This window comes from Salvelinus namaycush, chromosome 3 (assembly GCF_016432855.1).
Source record: "Salvelinus namaycush isolate Seneca chromosome 3, SaNama_1.0, whole genome shotgun sequence".
NCBI lineage: Eukaryota > Metazoa > Chordata > Actinopteri > Salmoniformes > Salmonidae > Salvelinus > Salvelinus namaycush.
In genome coordinates, this window is record NC_052309.1 from 67,261,166 (window position 1) to 67,281,749 (window position 20,584).

Here is a 20,584-nt window from a genome sequence, read left to right on the forward strand (position 1 = left end):
TTTCCTTACAGGAAACAATAAACAAATGTATGAACAAAACAAAACATTTCCTTATGCCATGGTCCCTTACACACTATACACCTCCAGATTGATTCTCCTCTTTTTCCTTGCCCAAACAGCCACTCACCAAACCAATCACCTCCCTCCATGCACCCGACATATCACTCACTCCCACAATGCATCGTCAGTCCCTCCCTTCACTGCGCCTCACTCACGCAGCAGTAAAGTGCAGAGGATACACACAAATGAATAAGCTTTTCAAAACTAACGTAAAAAAAAAAAACAGTGAAATACTGTGAAAAACAGTAAGTAACTCATGGTTAAGCTGATACAGAGGCCCAACTAACAGACCCACAGTAACGGCAGAATGGTTGTAGCTCTCTAGAGGGTGGGTATCTCCGTCCACTGTTAAACCAAATTCAATGGGCCTTGCTCATGGCCTGCTATTGTTCCTCTTCCGTTTCTCCCAATATGCAAACACAGTAACCTGATCCACTACTATGCTATACCTATTGTGTTAATCCACAGAAACATATCAGACATATTCTTGTGTGCAAATCACCCCCAGAACCCCCTTCAAGAGATGGCATGGCTTCAGCAGGGTGTGCATAGAGGGAGAGAGTAAAAGAGACTATGTAAAAGCAGCTTGTTACAACAGCACCAGAGGGGTACCATTTTGCCATTACTGAGACAAACCCACACCTTAAATGTTGCTCCTCAACACTCAGTCTCATCTGAGAACAGTCCCAGACAGGGTGAAGGGTCAACAATCCGACAAGACAGAATCTCTCTCTGTCATTCATCAATACTAACAACAACCGGACTGTCAGAATATCATACAATGGGACAGCGGGAACATTCATACACACAAAAAAGGTTACATATACAAATGTGATTTCTTTGAGTAAATGTACAACTTGAGTAAATGTATCTACACCAGAAATTGAAACGCATGTTAGACATATCCTCCAACCTTTCCTATGACTACCACTCAACAGTATGTTCAGAGTGAGATGAGAACAATTATTCAGTCTGAAACCGAATGTAGCATTTGTCAATTAAATATTACTCGAAAATAACACATTTGATTGCTAAACCGTTAGCCGATATCCCTCCATCTAAGGCAACATTCAACGTGTTTTGATTCATCATTATTTGCCAACGTGTGCGATAGGGCCTCAATGTTTGTGTAACCTTATACAGAATATGTAAAACTAAGAGAACAAACTGTTACATTACAAACAAGTGTCATGCTCCACACCAAGCTGTGGAATATAGGCTGGTTGGGAAAAATACATATTTTTCAGTTATGAGTTGTGCTGAAAGTCAGAACTTCTGAATGTGTTTTAATGGCCTTTTACAGGGTGACCCGTATCATCATCATCATCATCATCATCATCATCATCATCTCGGCAGCAGCAGCGGGAGAGAGACAGAGGAGCGAGAGACGGAGAAAGAAAGCGAGAGACAGAAAAGACACGCGAGGTCCAGGTTGGGTCGTATGTGAGGACCCGTCACAGTGGCAGTATTTAACTGTTTTGATGACAGAAGACAAAAAAAAAAAAAAAACACGGCAGAATCCCTTGACAAGCATTTTGTGTGAAGTAAGACCAGTGATGACATACTGCTTTTTGAAGTGCGTGCGTGCGTGCGTGCGTGCGTGCGTGCGTGCGTGCGTGCGTGTGTATACGTACATGGCGGCACTTTCAGGATCATCAGGTTTGTTCTGTTGGGAACATTTGAACTTGTCAGCTCGAAGGCTGTATGTCAGTCAAGAAGACAAATCCCAGAACTGCATCACAACAACGCAACCAATCCCACACTGTTACATTACACTCCAGATGTTACGAGACCTAGCCTGTGTATACAAGTGTGTAGTACTGCAATGGAAAGCACCAATTAACCAGAATCTCTGTCGCAACAGACTAGTAGTAGCACTAACAGCCATTTTCTAACCTCCCCACTGTGACCTGTGGCAGTGATTCCTGGCCTACTGCTGGTAGAGCCAGTGTGGAATGCCTCAGGAGACAGTGGGAGACCCAGTTGGCACCAGGATGGTAAACATTCAATAAGACCTTGGTGACCCCATGGTCCTACGGGTCAGCCTTAGGACTTACAACTCCCCCAGAACTGTGCAACTGTTGTTTAAGTCAGTCGACATGAAGGACTAAGTTGATGAAATGGATCTGTTCTGATCCGCTACCTGGATAAGGAACCACTAACAGAATAATGACATTAGCAACCGTCAGTGCAGGACAAAATGGACACAAACAAAGGATAACTCACATACCGGTACACACACAGCCTTCTACCATGGGAGGCAGGTTGTCTAAGAATACAGGATTTTCTAAGAATATTTTCACAAGAAAAGATATGAGCAAAGAGGTTGTAAAATCTGTGTTAGTTGACTTGGGTCTCTAGCTAAGTGGGTCACTCACTTATCTAAAGTGTAGACTGAAAGTGTACCTGTCTGTATCCCTCACACACTGGTGTGTACTGAGCTCTGGGTGTCTTGTTCATATCAGTCTTCGAGGGGCCGCTCTACACCAGGGGCCAGGTACAGTTGGGGTGGGGGTAATCGAGGTGTGGCAGGCAGGCAGGCCTGGAGCCCAGGGCCCACATAGGGTTCAGTGATGCTGGGGGGCCCCAGGCCCCTTGTCCTGCGGTGCCATGTAACGCAGGTAGCTGCTGTCCTCCTGCCCACAGTGGGTGAGGGGCTCGCTCTTGAAGAGCGCGGGGGGAGGGGAGACGGGGGGCACAGGCAGGTGGTGGTGGGGGAGAGGGGGTGCTTGCAGGGGCGTGCCGGGGTGGTGCTGCTGCTGTTGCGACGTGTGGTGGTGAGGGAGATGGTGAGAGGGGGTCATGTGCAGGTGGGAGAAGGAGGCGTGTCCCACGGGGGCGCGTGGGGGAAGAGCCCCTCCTGCCGGGCTGAGGCCCAGAGGGGCGGAGGTGGTGGCAGCTGAGGGAGCGAGGCCCGGGCCGGGGCCAGAGGAGGAGGGGGCAGAGAGGTGGAGAGGCAAGGGGAGGCTGCTGGCCTGCAGAGTCACAGGGCTGGTGACCCGGAAGCACTTCTCCTTGTGGGCCTTGAGCATGTTGGAGAAGCGGAAGCGCTGGCTGCACAACTCGCAGGGGTACGGCTTCTCTCCTGTGTGGGTGCGGCGGTGGCGCTTCATGTTGGGCCGGCTGGTGAAGCTCTTCCCACAGATCTCACAGATGAATGGCTTCTCTCCTGCAGGGGACATGGACAGAGAGAAAGGAGAGAGAGCGAGGAGATGGGTGACTTAGTCCCTGACTCTCCTTAATTAGTTTAACTTTCACACGTCACCGAACTTCATGCATGAGAAGAATAATATACCACCTGGCAACACTTTTTGTCCTGAGCTGATTAAACCCCTCTGAACTTCATGAAGAAGTGAACTTTACAATCAGACAATGTCCCTGTAGGAGAGCATGAGGGGTCATTGCTGTCTAACCACCCACTCAGCAGGCAGCGATGCCAGTTCACACTTTGGGATGAGAGGAGATGAGAAAATGAACAACGGCTGTCCATTCGAGAGCTGCTCTCATTAACCTTTCATTCAATGTGCCCGTTACCACCCCCGTACACTCATTCACAGCATACTCAAAGCATCTCTCGGCTTTAATCTGAGCTGCATGTTTTCTGAGAGGCTCCGGTAAACCATTTACAGTATGACAGTGAATCATTTAATTGTGAGAAATTATACCGGAGCCTTTTTGTTAATGTTCTGCAACTTCTGTGTAGTAGGTAAGTTCCAGAGGAAAGCATAAACCTTGGGGGGAAGAAGAAGGAAAAAAGGACGAAGAAGGAGAAGACTGTGTATTACAAGGCATCACTGGGTGTGTCTGACCACAGGAGGCCAAATTGGTCAGCGGCGGCCGGGAGAGACGGTCAAATAATTACACCTTACAAGAATAACCACCAGGGAGTGCAGGGAATCCACCCACACTAGGGAGGGAGAAATTAAATTAAAAAGACTGAAAAAGAACAGGCCTGGTCCCGATGTTCTGCTTTGGAAAGGAGAAAAGTGGCAGGGGAGAAAATGTAAGATGTAATATAGAATGTGTCAGGGTAGTCATTATAAGTAGACATGGAGGAGAGGCACCACTGACGCTTTGCCACCCTCTCATTATGTAGACTGGGTGAGGTCTTGGTACTGCTCGACTTGGGACGCCCCGTTTCTTTCCTTTTATAGAGCATCTACAGAGTCTCACTGGCTGACTAGGGATCAAGACTGAAGGCCATGCAGACTCTCCAGTAAATGGGGTGGCTTTGGTCAGGGAGAACTTCCGAATGTTGAAGAATGAAGAGGCCTGGCTTCTAACGTTATTGGAAGACCAGCGTCTGAATATTTGGTTTCAAACATTTTGATGACATGACAAAGTTCAAAGGCTTTTATAGGAATAAGTCCTTGGAGGGTGAGCTTTGTAATTGCACGTTTGTGTCACACAAATTCCTCAGTGAGTGTGTAAACTGGTGTGTGTTCACTGTGTCTCACCTGTGTGTGTTTTCATGTGCTCGTCAAAGTACTGCTTCATGTTGAAGTCCTTGCCACACCACTGACACATGAACTGCTTGTGTCCGATGTGGATGCTCATGTGGGAGCGCAGCTGGTACTTATACTGGAACCGCTCAGCACAGTTCTATAGAGAGACAGAGGGAGAGACAGTTAGGGTGTCCCAAAGGGCAACCTATTCCCTCGTAAGTGCACTACTTTTGACCAGGGGCCATAGGGGGTAGTAGTGCACTATATATGGAAATAGGCTGCCATTTGAGACGCAGCCATGTAGACGACATGGCACATACACAATCATCCCTGGAATGGAAATTCATAAGGGCTACTGTATAATAACACTATAATAATACACATAATACATACATAAACATCCATAATATATACCTAACAGATGCAGTGGAAGAAGGAGCCCACCACGCAGTACTTAGTCAGCTGCACTCTTTAACAACATGTTAGTGGAGTTGCTTTATTTAACCACATGGAGCCCCACCCATCCAACCAACCACATGTTCCCAGACAACCCTCCTCCCTTTATGTGGTTGGCCACACAGAGGCCCCCCCAGGGGGAGGTGGTACCTGCTTCCTACAGAATGTCCTATAAACCAGAATGCTGGGTATGCAGACGAACACCTGAGGAGAGTTCAACACGGGCTCGGTTTGCCCTTGTTGAATGACTACATGGCCACTTGATTATTTGTAGGGGCAGTTCAGACCCGAAACAGGCACGCATGCATGTCTGCCGCACACTACCTTCTCTGACAGTTAGCTAACGTTATACAACGGGTGGGTCTGAACGTTATACAACGGGTAACCACAGGCTACATCTATTATGTTAAAATGCTTATTTACTCTGTTCCATTTGAATGCGCAATCCACCGTCTCATCAGCCCAGCCATTCAAGTTTATAAACTTGATCTCCACTATAAAAACGCATCTAGACATTATCTAATTTCTTTTAGACTAACATTTATTTTTCAACAACGGAGATTTGCATAAACCTTGCTGTCTGTCTCTCTGACATTTGCAACATTGTTTCAATATTCAAATTCGATCACCAGGTGTCGCATTGTAATGAACGTGTCGGGACAAGACAGACAGGCAGCGTTTCTCTGCCAGTCGAAATCAGGAATCATTTTTATGGATATATACAACAAAACGTCAATTAAGAAAAAGGTCAAACGAAACGAAGTGCAGCTAGTTTGCAGTCTTTCCCGCTTCAGTTTGAAGTGATTGTGTTAGCGGTGTTGTTTACTAGCTCCTCTGAACAACAGTGTCCTGACGAGAGAGCACATTTTCTAAGCTAGGCGAATTCTTGCCTCAATAGCTTCTTGCCTCAATAAATGTCACTGGAAAACAGCTTAAAACAAATGCAGCTACTGTTGTTATTCTGGCTGCACTATTTGACGTGACTATGTTAGCCATAGTTTTCTAGCTAGCAAGTGTACGAATATTTTAAGATAATACACAACGCAGAGGACTAGAGATCAATAGGGAATTAACGATCAATGGAAATACTTGTTTTTCAGTTCAACATCTGGTTAGAATCTGTGTAGGGATTTCAGTCCTGACTCACAGCTACGTGTGGCAAGATCTCATTAGTCTGAATCGTCTATACATTGAGCCTGAAATAGGATACTTGTTATTTGGCCACTGGCCCAATTTTACTGCAAGGAATTCTAATAGGTCAACCCGGGCTAGGGGTTTTAAAATGTTCTGTGGAGAAAAAAACAAATTTTTCTCCACCTGATTTGCTTTGGGGTCTGTGTTATTGAAAATAACATCAACTGCTAACACAAGCAAGGGATAGGAACGTCACCAGCCAGTATGGCAATGGAACATTTAAAACGAATGACTGGGTTGCGTCCAGAGATACAGAACAAAAAGACTGAACGTCTCTGGCAACCAAACCAATAGAACGAACGACCGACCAGCCGGCTTGGGTAGCAACCCTTGATGTGTGTCGGGTCTACATCTTGCAGAAGGATGAAATTAATTAAATCACCAAAAAAAAGTTTGAAAATATGTCAATAATTATTTGAATATGTTGGTAACCCGTTGCATAAAAGTGATAATGCCCTCGAAGCCGGTGTTTGGAGGATATATTGGCACGGTTTGCTGGCCCTCGACACCCGTGCCAATATATCCGCATCTTCACTTAAATAGCGAATGTTGGAACTCTGTTATTGGTCTATTAACTTATACCAACTAGTGATGTCACCAGGCGAACCAAAACTCCACCCATGCAAAACCGGAGGGGTATACTACAAAGGAAGCTAGATCTACTCAGTGTTTTCAAAGGCTAGCCAGCTTCAGTTAGCTTCTCAGGCTTAATTCATACTACGATGGTGGACATTGCTCGTCCGCCTGCCCCTAACTCTAGCAGGTTTATAACTGCGTGTACATGTCACACATGGCTAGTAGAACGCCAAACTCTTCACTGAGACCATGCTGAAACATCAATCCATGGGCGAGTCGGTACCACATTTTCATTTGCGCCCAAATCTAATTGAAAGAAAAGTTGTACTGCAAATATAGCAGGCTATGGTCCGAAACAGGCTTTTAGAAGTGCTGTTTTTATTTTATTACTTATCGTTAATGCCAGCTTTGCTGTGCTTTTCAATACATAAGCACCTCCCACTCCTATCGATAAAATAATCGTATTAAGTCATAGAAAAGTTTTACTGAGTGTGAAGTTTCAAGTTTCTGTCATTACTAAATGTGTAATGGGATAGGTATTTTAACATTACAATTTAATATTCAGTCGTCTTCCTCAAATAAAGGGGATGATGATGCAATCTATGCGAGAGGGAATAAATCTGAATTTATTGGTCCTCAATTTACAGCTCAGACACTTCATTCAGTATAAATAGAGTTACTTGCCCCAGGGCAGGTAGTTATGAAAGATTCCTTGCCATAGAAATGTACCTTGCTAAAAGGTGAGCCTCGTACCGGTTATCCCGAGTTGAACTCAGGATAACCGGTAGACCAAAGTTACCTCTCTAACTGCTCAAACCTGATTTGCAGTATAGAGCTCTGCTGATTAAACGGTCGAAAAAAACCATACTGGTTGAAAAAAAACAAATCAGGAATTAACACTTGTTTTCACACTTTTACAGTGTTAGTTTTATCAGCTGTTATACAACAATATGACACAAAACACAGGAAAATAGTTGACTACACTGGGTCTTTAAAAAGTAAACAGTTCAAAAATCCAACTTCACCCGTCTGTATTTTGATTCCAGTTATTCTGTACACCATGTGTATTCATGGTCTGCTAATGTTTGACATGGACATGCTGCATCTAGACCTGGTTGCTTACACCAGCTAGCCGCTGCTCCAACTGTGTGACCATAAACATTTAGGGATAGTTTATATGTAGTCAAGTGTGCCTTGGTTCAATAGTAATCACCATTTTGGAGCAGTCACAGTACAGCAGGCCGTATTCCTCTGTTCAAACAACCCATAGTTGTCTGAATCCTGCCCAGTTTGTCTGAGTTAGCCATTCAAACCTTACCAGCTAGAAGTCAATATTTAAGGATTCTAATCAAATACATTAAAAATGGACACTATTCATACTCTGACAAAACACTTTCCTTATAAAACGAATATTCATGAAATATTGAACTTAGTCTTCTCCAGACCGAAAGCAGGTGGATGTTCTATTTAAAAACTCTCCACCCATCATGCATGAATGAAGAATTGTTATTGAAGGGTTTCTGTAACTGGTATATTGCCACTTATTGGTGTCCCATATCCCCATCTAGTGGTCTCTCTAGCGCCCTACTCTATTACAATCCTGTGTTACATATTCTGAAGAAATGCAATAAAATGTAAATTAATTACTCAATGTGATTTTCTGGATTTTTGTTTTAGATTCCATCTCTCACAGTTGAAGTGTACCTATGATAAAAATTACAGACCTCTACATGCTTTGTAAGTAGGAAAACCTGCAAAATCGGCAGTGTATCAAATACTTGTTCTCCCCACTGTATGTAAAAGCAATATTTGATGATATTTCTCTGTTCCCTTTCGTATATAATCTAGATCAGGCATTCTATTGTACTAATGTTCTGATGCGTTTTCTTGCTTGATCATGTGACATATGCAATTATCCTTGAAACAAAGCCAGACGTGCCTGCCGACAATTCCAACTGATGATGGCCTGAGGCCGAAACGTTTGTGTTTTGTTTTCACCTTTCATTTATGCACTATGATTTAAGGGCACAATGATGTTTATTGAAACATCTTTATTTTGCTTTCAAGCCTCAGTTTTGGATATATTTTTTTTTTGACAGTGTGTGTGTGTGTGTCCATCTCTTCCAATACCCTACAAAGTTAAATAAATCTTCTGTTTCAGTCTGTGTTTGAGTGTGGGAGGAACAGTGTGACTGCAAGTCTAAACAGCTCACCTCACAGCGGAAGGGCTTCTCCCCAGAGTGCTGCAGTGAGTGAACCTTCAGGGACATGCTGCGCTTGAACGACTTGCCACAGGTCTCACAGGTGAACGGCATGTCCTTAGTGTGAGCTGCAGAGAGAAAGGAACAGGTTAAAAGGTGGGCGCCAACCAGAGAGGGACAGGGGATAGATATTGGGGGCGTTAAAACAGTGATTCGTCGTGCTCAAAAGTGAAGAGTATTCATTTTCTCGCTCTCGATAAAAGAGAGATCTGAATGTTGCTCCATGAAAGAGAGCAAGAAAGGCAAAAGAGGGCGAGTTAGTTCCAATTGATACAGATGTACAGAGCCTTGCAAAAGTATTCATACCCCTTGGATTTCTTCACATTTTAATGATACGAAGTGGGATTAAAATTGATTTAAATTTCTTTTTTTGGGCCAACAAACTACTCAATATCAAAGTGGAAGAAGGATTCCATATAGATAACTAAAATATAATCGTTGCCTAAGTATTCAGCCCCTTTGTTTAGGCAAGCCTAAATGAGTTCAGGAGTAAAATGTCTCTTAACAAATCACATAAGTTACATGGACTCACTCTGTGTGAAATAATAGGGGTTAACATGATTGAGTGACTAACCCTTCCTCATACCACATATGTATCATCCCTCAGTCAAGTATTGAATTTCAAGCACAGATTGAACTACAAAGACCAGGGAGCTTTTCTAAAGCCTGATGGGAGAAAACTGAGGACGGATCAACGACATTGTAGTGACTCCACAATAAAGACTTAAATGACAGAGTGAAAAGAGTACAAATGTACAGAATACAAATACTCCAAAACATGCATCTTGTATGCAACAAGGCACTGAAGTAATACTGTAAATGAATACACCTTTTGGCCTAAGTGCAAAGCCTTATGTTCGGGGCAAATCCAACACGAAGCGGGATAGAGCTAAGCACAGGCAAAATCCTAGAGGAAAACCTGATTAAGTCTGCTTTACACCAGACACTGGGAGAGGAATTCACCTTTCAGCGAGACAATAACCTACAACACAAGGGCAAATGTACCCTGGTTGCTTACCAAGAAGAAAGTGAATGTTCCTGAGTGGCCAAGTGAATGTTTTGACTTAAATATGCTTGAGAATCTATGGCAAGACTTCAGAAATGACTGCCTGGCCATGATCTGCAACATCTTGACAGAGCTTGAAGAATTATGAAAAGAATAATGGGCTAATATTGCACAATAAAAGGTGTGTAAAGCTCTTATAGACTTACCCAAGAAAACTCACAGCTGTAATCACTGCCAAAGGTGTTAACATGTATCGACTCAGGGAGCTGAATACTTATGCAACAACTATATTTTTGTTATTTAATTTAACTTAAATTAATCTTTTTTTTATATTACAAATGTTCTTCTACTTTGACAGAGTATTTTGTGTAGGTTGTTGTCAAATTTAAATTAAATCAATTTTAATCCTACTTTGTAACAAAATGTGAAGAAATCCAATGCGGATGATACTTTTGCAAGGCAATGTATATCCTATTAGGGACATGTGGGAGTTACCAGGAAGAGCAGGAACAGACAAACTGGAGTCCACCTACCAACCATGTGCTTGCGGACATGAGCCATTGTGTAGAACTTCTTGTCACAGATCTCACAGGCAAACTTCTTCTCTGCGTAGCCGTGCACAATCTTGATGTGCTCGTGCAGCGACCACAGCTTCTTGAAAGACTTGTTGCAGGAGACGCACTGAGCAGCAGAACACCACACACAGAGAACACATTCAGTCACAGGTGATGATTGCTGTTGTTTTGTGCCATTGATTACCCTGACAACCTAAGAACAGGAGCAAGCAATTGAGACAATCACAGTGTCTGAAGCTGCAGGTGGTATTTCCCACACTGCTGTAACAGTATCTGTCTAGGCTGGTTCCTAACGCTCCGATTCCCTCTGCTGGACAAAACGTTTCTTACATCCTTCAAACCCCAAAAATCTGGCCTTGATGACAGACAGATTTTCGTTTCACTGTACCTGGTACGTAACTGTAGCCAATGTACCTAATCAATGGAGTCGTTTTGATTGCTCAGGTCAAAAACACCTTGTACAGTTAATTAAAAACCAGAGACCAGGCCTGCGTCCCAAATGGCCCGCTATTCCCTGCATAGTGCACTACTTTTGACCAGGGCTCTATATGTCTCTGGTCAAAAGTGGTACACTGTATAGGGAATAGCGGGCCATTTGTGACACGCACCAGCTCTCCTTACCTGGATGTTCTTTTCACAGTCAGTCTGCTGGTGTAAGGCCAGCTCACTCTCCAGGACAAACTTCTTGCCACACTTGTCACAGATTTGCATGCGTCTGTGTGTGACATTCATGTGCTTCTCCAGGTACCAGCGGGTGTTGAAGACGCGGGGGCACTTCTCACACGCCAGCGTCTCCCGCTCCTCCCCATCCGCTTTATCCCCCGTGGCAGAGCCAGCTGAGGGGGTCCCCTTGCCCTCCCTGGCAGTCCGGCGTGTCCTCTTGGGCGGCTGGGTGGTCTTCTTCCGTCGGCCCCTGGTGGTCATGCCGGTGGTGCTCAGAGCGGTGAACTGGGTCTTCCTCCGGGACTGGCTGGTAGCGGGGGCCAACCCACGCCGGGCCCTCTTGGCTCTCGTTCTACGGCTCTCTATTTCTTCCTCCTCTTCTTCCTCTTCAACTTCATCTTCTTCCACATCTTCCTCATCTTCTTCCTCCTCCTCCTCGCTGCAGTGTCTCTCTGAGGCATCAGTTTGGGGGACGGACTTGTCCCCCTTTGATACGTTAAGTGTCTGATTGTTCAGGTTGACCTCCACGATGATCTGCTCCCGATTGAATGACTCCTCCTCTTCCTCTGAGTCCTCGGAGGTGCCCCCATTGCCTGCCTGGGCCCCCTGCGCGCCCCCCTCCTGCCCTACTGTCCCCTCTCTGTAGTACTGCTGCTGGGGGGAGGTAACATGCTGCGGGGACAGCTGACTGGGAGTCTGGTCACCCATGGGGGTCTTGGCTGCCATCTTGTTGTCCACTAGCACAGAGTAAGGCTTGCCCCCGCCCTCCCGCTTGTACAGCTTGCCCGTTAGGTCCAGGTCTGGGGCGGGGGAGTGGTAGTAGGACTGGGCCACCTGCTGTGTTCTGCGCCCCTCCTGTGACATCCCACCTGGGCTGGACACCTCTCCCTTCAGGCTCTGGCAGGATTTCATGTGTGTGGGAGGGGAAGACTGTAGTAGTGCTAGTTGAAGCACAGCCAGAGGTTTGTTAGCAGTGTTGGTATTCTTAAACTGTGAGAGTAACCTCGCTATGTTGTAAGGAGGGGCAGGGGGAACGGAAGCAATCCCCCACCCCTCCCGCCACTGAGGAGACAGGAAGGAGGAAGGGGTGAAGGGAAGAAAGCGTCACCCAGATTCAAACAGGGGATCCATGCTCACCACAGGACAAAGGCTGAGGACAGACCGTGAGTGGCATTCTGCTACAGCTTAGGCCTCTGTTGAGCTTGAATCTCAAAGCTTCTCTGGATGCTGGGGTGTCTGCTCTTCAACCTCGATGAGGTTTCGGTCTCTCCGCAGATGAAGCCTCTCAGGTTAGTCTCTCACTCGAGGCTGTCAGTGTTATATTGTCCGTTAGGGCTTCCGTCTTTAAGCTTCTGTCTTGAGGGTGAGCTTCACGCCGGACTTTGAGCTGCAGTCAGAACTTCTGTGCCTCGTTTCAGGAGCCATCTGCAATCTGCCGCCTGTGAGAGCAAGAGAAATGGAGAACGAGAGATTAGGCTCAATTCTGTGACAAGCGTGTGGTGCAGCCTCAGAGTGAGTGTGTCTGATGTGAAACTACAACCTGGTGAAGGCGTTGTGAACGGAGACTGAGCCATGCTTCACCGCAACCGTTTCACTGGCATGTGTGAACATCCAAACCACACGCATCAGAGCTCTGTGAGAGAGGACTTAAACCCAAACACAGTCCTCCTGCTCTTCACAATCTATTTATGCTTTCAGGTCAAATCATCTTTCATTAAATCTCACCATCTTGTTAACCAGACTTGATATATGCCATCATATCATCCAAAAATGATCCGCTCACATTTAATCAGAAAACCCATCTTCCATCTCAACCCGGCTTTCAAAACACCAGTTTCACAAATCAATACCTTAATCTCAGCTTTCAAATTTCAATAGCGGTCACACTTAACACACTGTCTTGCCTAGTTAAATAAAGGTTCAATAAATACACTGACATGTATAACAATATTCATAAGCTGGTATGAAATATACAATACTGCTTTATTTACTTTGCCTTTAACCAGGTAAGTCATTGAGAACACATTCTTTTACAATAACGATTCTTGACGGAGCAATGAATATTGGCAATCATGTAGGCCTATCTTTCGACAAACTTACTGACAAAGTAAGCAATCTGCTCTTCCAGGTGTTTCAAATGGCTTCTTGAACTCTGATTAGGGGGTGTGCTACTTCAATGCATGTATGATTTGCACTCGTACCTTAACGCCTATAAATTGTCATTCCCCCCCCCTTCCCCTCTATTGTGGCAGTTACGGAGCACAAAATAACCACAGTATGGGAGTTGTAAATGAGTTCAACCACAGGAAACTGTACATCAGCTTCTGTGTGAGTGAGTGATTGAGTGAGCCTGCACAGCGCATGTGTGCAAGTGATCAAAGAACAAAAAAATATACTGTTTGTAAATGTGAACAAAGCTTTTGCAATATTTTTGTTACTTGGCTTTTGAGGGGTCGTTTACTGCCTGCCCCTATAACACCGTCATGGCAGTGACCCTCGAGGCACAGTGCGAGGATGTGACACTAGTATTGAAACATTTAAGTCAGACATAGCTACAGCTTTAAGCTTTTTGTTATTTCCACATGGATGTTTGACCCCAAATGACCTTAGGCACGGACGCTGACTCAGCACTGGGGTTGGTTTCTTGATTTGCAATGACTTCGAGAGCCACTAGAGAGAGAAAAAAAAATCCTCTCTCATAAACAAACATCCTCTGCTCAACGGCCCAGTACAGGTTAACCGTCACAACCCACCTCCACGATTCTGATCAAGCCAAAGAGGCCCTCTAATAACAGATTCCAGGCAGCTGGACTGTGTCTGAGGCCGAGCTCCACACACAGCCCCAAACTCTCTGGGTCCACCTCCTCTATCCACTACACTCAAGTTGCGAGAAGTACAATTCTGGAACAGAGCGACTCAAATACACACATGCAAGCACACAAACAAAATGCCTACAGCTATGTGTTGACAAAAAAATATATAGATATACTTTTTAAAAAAGAGGACAGATGCCTAGGCATTTAGACAAAAGCAAAACAATGTACACCCACCCACAACCTTTCTTCCTGTGCATGTTGACAGTCTGATCCTTTCTGAGAAATGGACCGCTCTAGGTGCATTACAACCACAAGAGGAGTGACTGTGCTCCATAGAGCACCTCGTCTCACCTACTGGAGCATTAAACTCCCTCAGATCATCTCCTGCCCCGTGTGCAGATGTGATGTTATATCTGCCAGAACCAATCCAAATAGGCCCTGTACTCTCTTAACAGCTGCTTATGCACAGGAATGTAGTAGGGTCAAGAAGACAAGAGGCCTGTGCCTTGATGGTCCCTCTGAGTGGAGTGAGCGTCACGGCTTTCCTGATGCGTAGTGCAGGCAGATGTCGGTCTACCTTTACACCAAGGGGTTTCAAAATCATTCGGAGGGCCGAGTGTCTGCAGGTTTTTGGTTTTCCTTTCAATTAAGACCTAGATAACCAGGTGTGGGGAGTTCCTTACTAATTAGTGACCTTAATTCAATAAAGTACAAGGGTGAAGTGAAAACCCGCGGACACTTGGCCCTCCGTGGAATGAGATTGACACGTGCCTTACACCGAAGACTGAGGGTTCGTTCTGCTCAGTGAAGATTTGCAAATAAAATCACTGGACCAGAACATATAACAACTTTGCACACCCTTAGTGCTGTTCCGGTCTTTAACATGATCAAACAGAGAGTGAGATGATGGGGGGGGGGGGGGGGGGGGGGGCAAGAGAGCATGTGCAAACATTCCACAACCACACACAGGACAGCTGAGGTTATGCAACTCGCATTTAGTAAAATCCTTACTTAGATGAGTCACAGTAGAGTTTCACTCACAATGAGAGAGCACAGCCCTTTGATGTGGTGAGCAGGAAGAGAGCAGACTTCACAATATCAGTGGTAATTGTACGATTACCTTGTCAGATCTCGAGGTTAAATTCAGTGTAACGTTGATCGTTTATGACTCCGCTTTTTCACAGTTTGGTAGTGCTGAGCGATTCATGCTTTTTGAGGTTGGTCCTGTTTCAGCTTGAATATTAAAAATAATCCGTTTCAATTATTTCTTTATACATTAAATGCACTATGTACAGTTGAAGTCGGAAGTTTACATACACTTAGGTTGGAGTCATTCAAACTCGTTTTTCAACCACTCCACAAACTTCTTGTTAACAAACTATAGTTTTGGCAAGTTGGTTAGGACATCTAGTTTGTGCATGACACAAGTCATTTTTCCAACAATTGTTTACAGACAGATTATTTCACTTATCATTCACTGTATCACAATTCCAGTTGGTCAGAATACACTAAGTTGCCTGTGCCTTTAAACATCTTGGAAAATTCCAGAAAATTATGTCATGGCTTTAGAAGCTTCTGATAGGCTAATTGACATCATTTGAGTCAGTTGGAGGTGTACCTGTGGATGTATTTCAAGGTCTACCTTCAAACTCAGTGCCTCTTTGCTTGACATCATGGGAAAAATCAAAAGAAATCAGCTAAAACATCAGGGGAAAAAAGGTAGTCCTCCACAAGTCTGGTTCATCCTTGAGAGCAATTTCCAAACACCTGAAGGTACCACGTTCATCTGCACAAACAATAGTACGCAAGTATAAACACCATGGGACCACGCAGCCGTCATACCGCCCAGAAAGAAGACGCGTTCTGTCTCCTAGAGATGAACGTACTTTGGTGCGAAAAGTGCAAATCAATCCCAGAACAACAGCAAAGGACCTTGTGAAGATGCTGGAGGAAACAGGTACAAAAGTATCTATATCCACAGTAAAACGAGTCCTATATCAACATAACCTGAAAGGCCGCTCAGCAAGGAAGAAACCACTGCTCCAAAACCGCCATAAAAAAGCCAGACTACGGTTTGCAACTGCACATGGGGACAAAGATCGCACTTTTTGGAGAAATGTCCTCTGGTCTGATGAAACAAAAATAGAACTGTTTGGCCATAATGACCATCGTTATGTTCGGAGGTAAAAGGGGGAGGCTTGCAAGCCGAAGAGCACCATCCCAACCGTGAAGCACGGGGGTGGCAGCATCATGTTGTTGGGGTGTTTTGCTGCAGGTGGGACTGGTGCACTTCACAAAATAGATGGCATCATGAGGGAGGAAAATTATAGAAAATTTGTGGGGAGAACTGAATAAGCATGTGTGAGCAAGGAGCCCTACAAACCTGATTCAGTTACACAAGTTCTGTCAGGAGGAATGGGCCAAAATTCACCCAACTTATTGTGGAAAGCTTGTGGAAGGCTACCCGAAACGTTTGACCCAAGTTGAACAATTTAAAGGCAATGCTACCAAATACTAATTGAGTGTATGTCAACTTCTGACCCACTGGGAATGTGATGAAAGAAATCATTCTCTCTACTATTATTCTGACATTTCACATTCTTAAAATAAAAGTGGTGATCCTAACTGACCTAAAACAGGGAATTTTTACCAGGATTAAATGTCAGGAAATGTGAAAAACTGAGTTTAAATGTATTTGGCTAAGGTGTATGTAAACTTTCAACTTCAACTGTATTATGTGAGTTGAATGCTGTAACACAGAATAAAACAATTAATACAAGTTGCAGTGTGGTAGTGACTACCCATTACTGCTTATCATTTATTAACCATAATTTATTCACATTAATGAAATATTTCAGTTGTGTATATTACATGTTTTAATTGATGACTAATTTTATTTTAAGTCATCTCATCTATAGAGCTGCTGCCTATGCAGTCTGACAAAAATCACTATTTTAGTAGTTCTTCAAAGTAAATATGGTATACTGTTATGACTGCTGAATACCAACTATCAATCACTTAGATCATGTATTTTCAGGTAGAGGTACCTCAAAGCAACTGCTCTCTTTCCCTCTTGATCTCGCATTCTGTCTCTTTTATGTAGCAAGAGTAAAGTAAACATAGACCGGACAGTAGGTGAGCAAAGGATTACGGTCATTGTAGTCATTTACCACGTTTTCTGCATTAAACTTTGTAGACTATTGGCCTGTTGGAAACTACAACTCCATACTACAGCGCACAGTTCGGCCTGATCTGATTTATCTCTGGAGAAATTGTGCAATGTCTGCATTGAGCTCACAGAAAAAAAACAGAACAAAATGGAATTCAAATATTTGAACTGACATTGGTCAATTAGTTGTAAAAAAAAAAAGAAAAAAAGATCGCTCAGCACAACTGTTTGGGCTGCTTTCAAATATGAACTTTGCTCCTTCTCATCTAAAGTGTCTGCAAGATGGGTTCAAATCCTGTGCAGATGGGAGTCGCAACTTCATGTAGATAGTGACATGTCGAGGGTATGCATCAAAGTGTGTCAGCTGAATCCTTCCCAGAGGTTTAATTTCATTCACCACTGTTTCAACGCATTATTCTGCAGCATTGAATTCCACCCTCTCTCTGTCTGTGGACTTTAATGAGCTTTCCCTTTGAGGCAAATGTGTGAGGGTTCACATTCCTGACTCCAAACTCATAAGACCTTAACCAGCTCACTGTGTTGCGCACAGTAGGGGAGCCCCATGCCCCTGTAGGTATTTGTGCCTAAGCTTTCTAGAGATATAGATAGAAGGGCAGCAGTGGTAGGCAATCACGCTTTAAACCTCCACAGGCCTCTGCTCTGTCATAATCCTCCATCCAAATGCATGGACTACGTTTCTTTTTCGCTCTTTCCCTCCCTCAGTGGTGTAAAGTACTTAGGTAAAAATACTTGTAAGTACTACTTAATAAGTAGTTTTTTTGCAGTATCTTTCCTTTACCATTTATATTTTTGTCAACTTTTACTTCACTACATTCCTAAAGAAAACTATATACTTTTTACTCCACACATTTTCCCGGATACCCAAAAGTACTTGTCACATTTTGAATGCTTATCAGGACAGGAAAATTATCAAATTCACACACTTATCAAGAGAACATCCCTTGTCATCCCTACTGCCTCTGATCTGGAGGACTCACTAAACACATGCTTCATTTGTAAATGATGTCTGAGTGTTGGAGTGTGCCCCTGGCTATCTGTAAATTAAAATAAACAAGAAAATACTGCCTGGTTCACTTAATATAAGGAATGTGAAATGACATACACTTTACTTGAAGTATATTTTAGCAATTACATTTACGTTTGATACTTAAGTATATTTCAAACCAAATACTTTTACTCAAGTAGTATTTTACTGGTTGACTTTCACTTGAGTCATTTTCTATTAAGGCATCTTTTACTTTTACTCAAGTATGAGAATTAGGTACTTTTTCCACCACAGCCCTCTCTGTGACAACACAGGAAAGGAAGAGGGGAAAGGATCGGATGATGAAATGCAACAATGTAGGCTAAGGAGATGGTCCACGGTGAGTCTCAGTTGACATGAGAAGTCTGTCAAACTTAAAACACTAATAACGAACACTAATACTGAAATCCCTTAAAATACATGTCACAGTGATTAGTGAGAGATTGCCATTTAGCTACTATTGACAAAAACATGTATCTATGAAGTTTGGTCTGACAATGTGATATGAAGGAACTGGAAGCAAAATGTCTGAATGTTGTTTTAGAAATGAGGCTATATTCAACACAACGAACGTGTGCATGGCAAAATACACTTCGTAAAAGCGTCTGCACAACCGAAAAAAGTTGACATTTTCTTTCGCAAGAATTGGCAAGGCTGCAGCGGCCTAAATCACGGTTGACACTGCAAAGCAATCCTTTGCCCCCTTCTCAAACATAACAGACTATCTAGCACGAATGCTAACTCTGCTTCGCTTGTAATCAATCTGGCCTTGCTAGCTATTTCGCCAGCTGGCTAGCTAGGTTAACTTGCTAGCTACGTCAATTTGGCGCTAACGCGTTACCAACCCGCGATATATTTTCATAATACTAACAGATTGATAAAATACGGATGGCTATATTAGTTGAATCCTACAAACTCCAAAGCAACGCATATTAAAAACTGTTACACGATTATATGCAGTTTTGTTGGTAACAACCAACTTTAAAAATAAGTGCAAAGGGTTAAACAAAAAGGAAACATTGGTTGGTCAAGACCGTCGGACGGAAGGCCGTTCGGCTAGCCAATTTATTAGCTTACAAACAACTAACAAGGTAGATTCAGTTTACAGTAGCTATATAAATACAGATGCATTTATTTTACATTGGTTGGAAATCGACATACATTCAAATTGTTTCTGTCTTGTTAGTATCTACCTAGCTAATCAAACTCGCCATGCACTGTCCGTTTCACCAGAAATACTAGCTAATATAGCTAGCGCAAATGTGAATTACCATGGCACACGGCTAACGTTAGCTAGCAAATCCTAGCTAATCAGACGACTTTCACTTTTTTTTAACCCAAAACCTCCCAGATATAAATTGGCTAAACCGAAATTTTACACCAGTATATACTATTGCAGCATCAGCTCTTATACATCGTTTACACAAATCAAGGTTAAACATGTCAATATTTGTTAATAAAATTGTATAACAATCATAGCTACAAGAATCTTTTAAATTCGCTCTTCCCCATGAAAAACCTAGCAAGATAGCACACAGCTCGTTACATACTCAATGACGGTTTGTCAGCAGTCTAACTTGATAATAACCAAGACAATAAAATCGCTAAGAAAATCCTTCATTTGTCTTGCATTGTAGACAAATGTCATGTTTGTAAATACATTAAAAAATATACAATAACTTGTAGAGAAATGTTACCTTCGGTGAGAGCGCTCTCTCATTTCGTGCAATCAGAGTTGCAGGGATTCTGGAGTGCTGCAGACGCACAAAAAGAGCCAGCTACTGTTGCAGTTCACCACTGTTTGATAATCCTATTGCATGCTCAATTGCAAATGTGTTTACTAATGCATTTTTAGAATGTATGACACTGATATATTAGCAGTAGACTCAGTGCTACTGTAGATCCATCGCTACGTGGCCCAGCCAAGGTCTCGCTCGCACTAACGTTACCGACTCTCGCTCATCCCGGGCACTGACAGGCAGGCCGCTGTCTGGGTTGGGTAGGCGCGCCACAATTTTTTCGTCTTCTATCCAAACCAGACTGCGCACGATGCGCGCACTCGTGTCTGTCCCCATTTTTAGCCGGGAAATTATGAGAAAACCAGAGCTGGATTAGACACGGAATCAGTTACTGGAAAAATCGAACTACTGCATGAAATGTACATCGAAATGGCAATGACCAGATGTTGAAGGATGTTGGATACAGTATTTCACTTTGTAAATGTTTTCATTGCCCATTTCCTGAACATAGAAGCCTATAAGGATGGATGTCTGTACTAACCAAACACAGTAGATTGAGACTGCTCGGTTGTTCCCGTC

General features: G+C 43.6%; 1 protein-coding gene across 1 annotated transcript; it reads right to left on the minus strand.

Moving 5' to 3' along the window:
* Positions 1 to 1,662: 1,662 nt before the first annotated feature.
* Positions 1,663 to 20,281, minus strand: znf652 (zinc finger protein 652). Its single transcript, XM_038982186.1, has 6 exons — positions 19,964 to 20,281; positions 11,195 to 12,675; positions 10,532 to 10,679; positions 8,945 to 9,060; positions 4,518 to 4,662; positions 1,663 to 3,229 (listed from the first exon to the last, which is right to left on the minus strand). The coding sequence occupies exons 2-6, from the start codon at positions 12,146 to 12,148 to the stop codon at positions 2,628 to 2,630; spliced, it is 1,965 nt and encodes a 654-aa protein (XP_038838114.1). The 5' UTR covers positions 12,149 to 12,675; positions 19,964 to 20,281; the 3' UTR covers positions 1,663 to 2,627.
* Between the last annotated feature and the right edge of the window lie 303 nt (positions 20,282 to 20,584).

Bases quoted from the DNA above. Each gene is read 5' to 3' on its own strand.
- znf652 (XM_038982186.1), bottom strand. From the start codon at position 12,148: ATGAAATCCTGCCAGAGCCTGAAGGGAGAGGTGTCCAGCCCAGGTGGG. The intron at 10,680-11,194 runs GTAAGGAGAGCT...TCTGCTGCTCAG, and splicing joins ACTGTGAAAAGAACATCCAG to TGCGTCTCCTGCAACAAGTC. The intron at 3,230-4,517 runs GTGAGACACAGT...TGTCCCCTGCAG, and splicing joins GCACATGAAAACACACACAG to GAGAGAAGCCATTCATCTGT.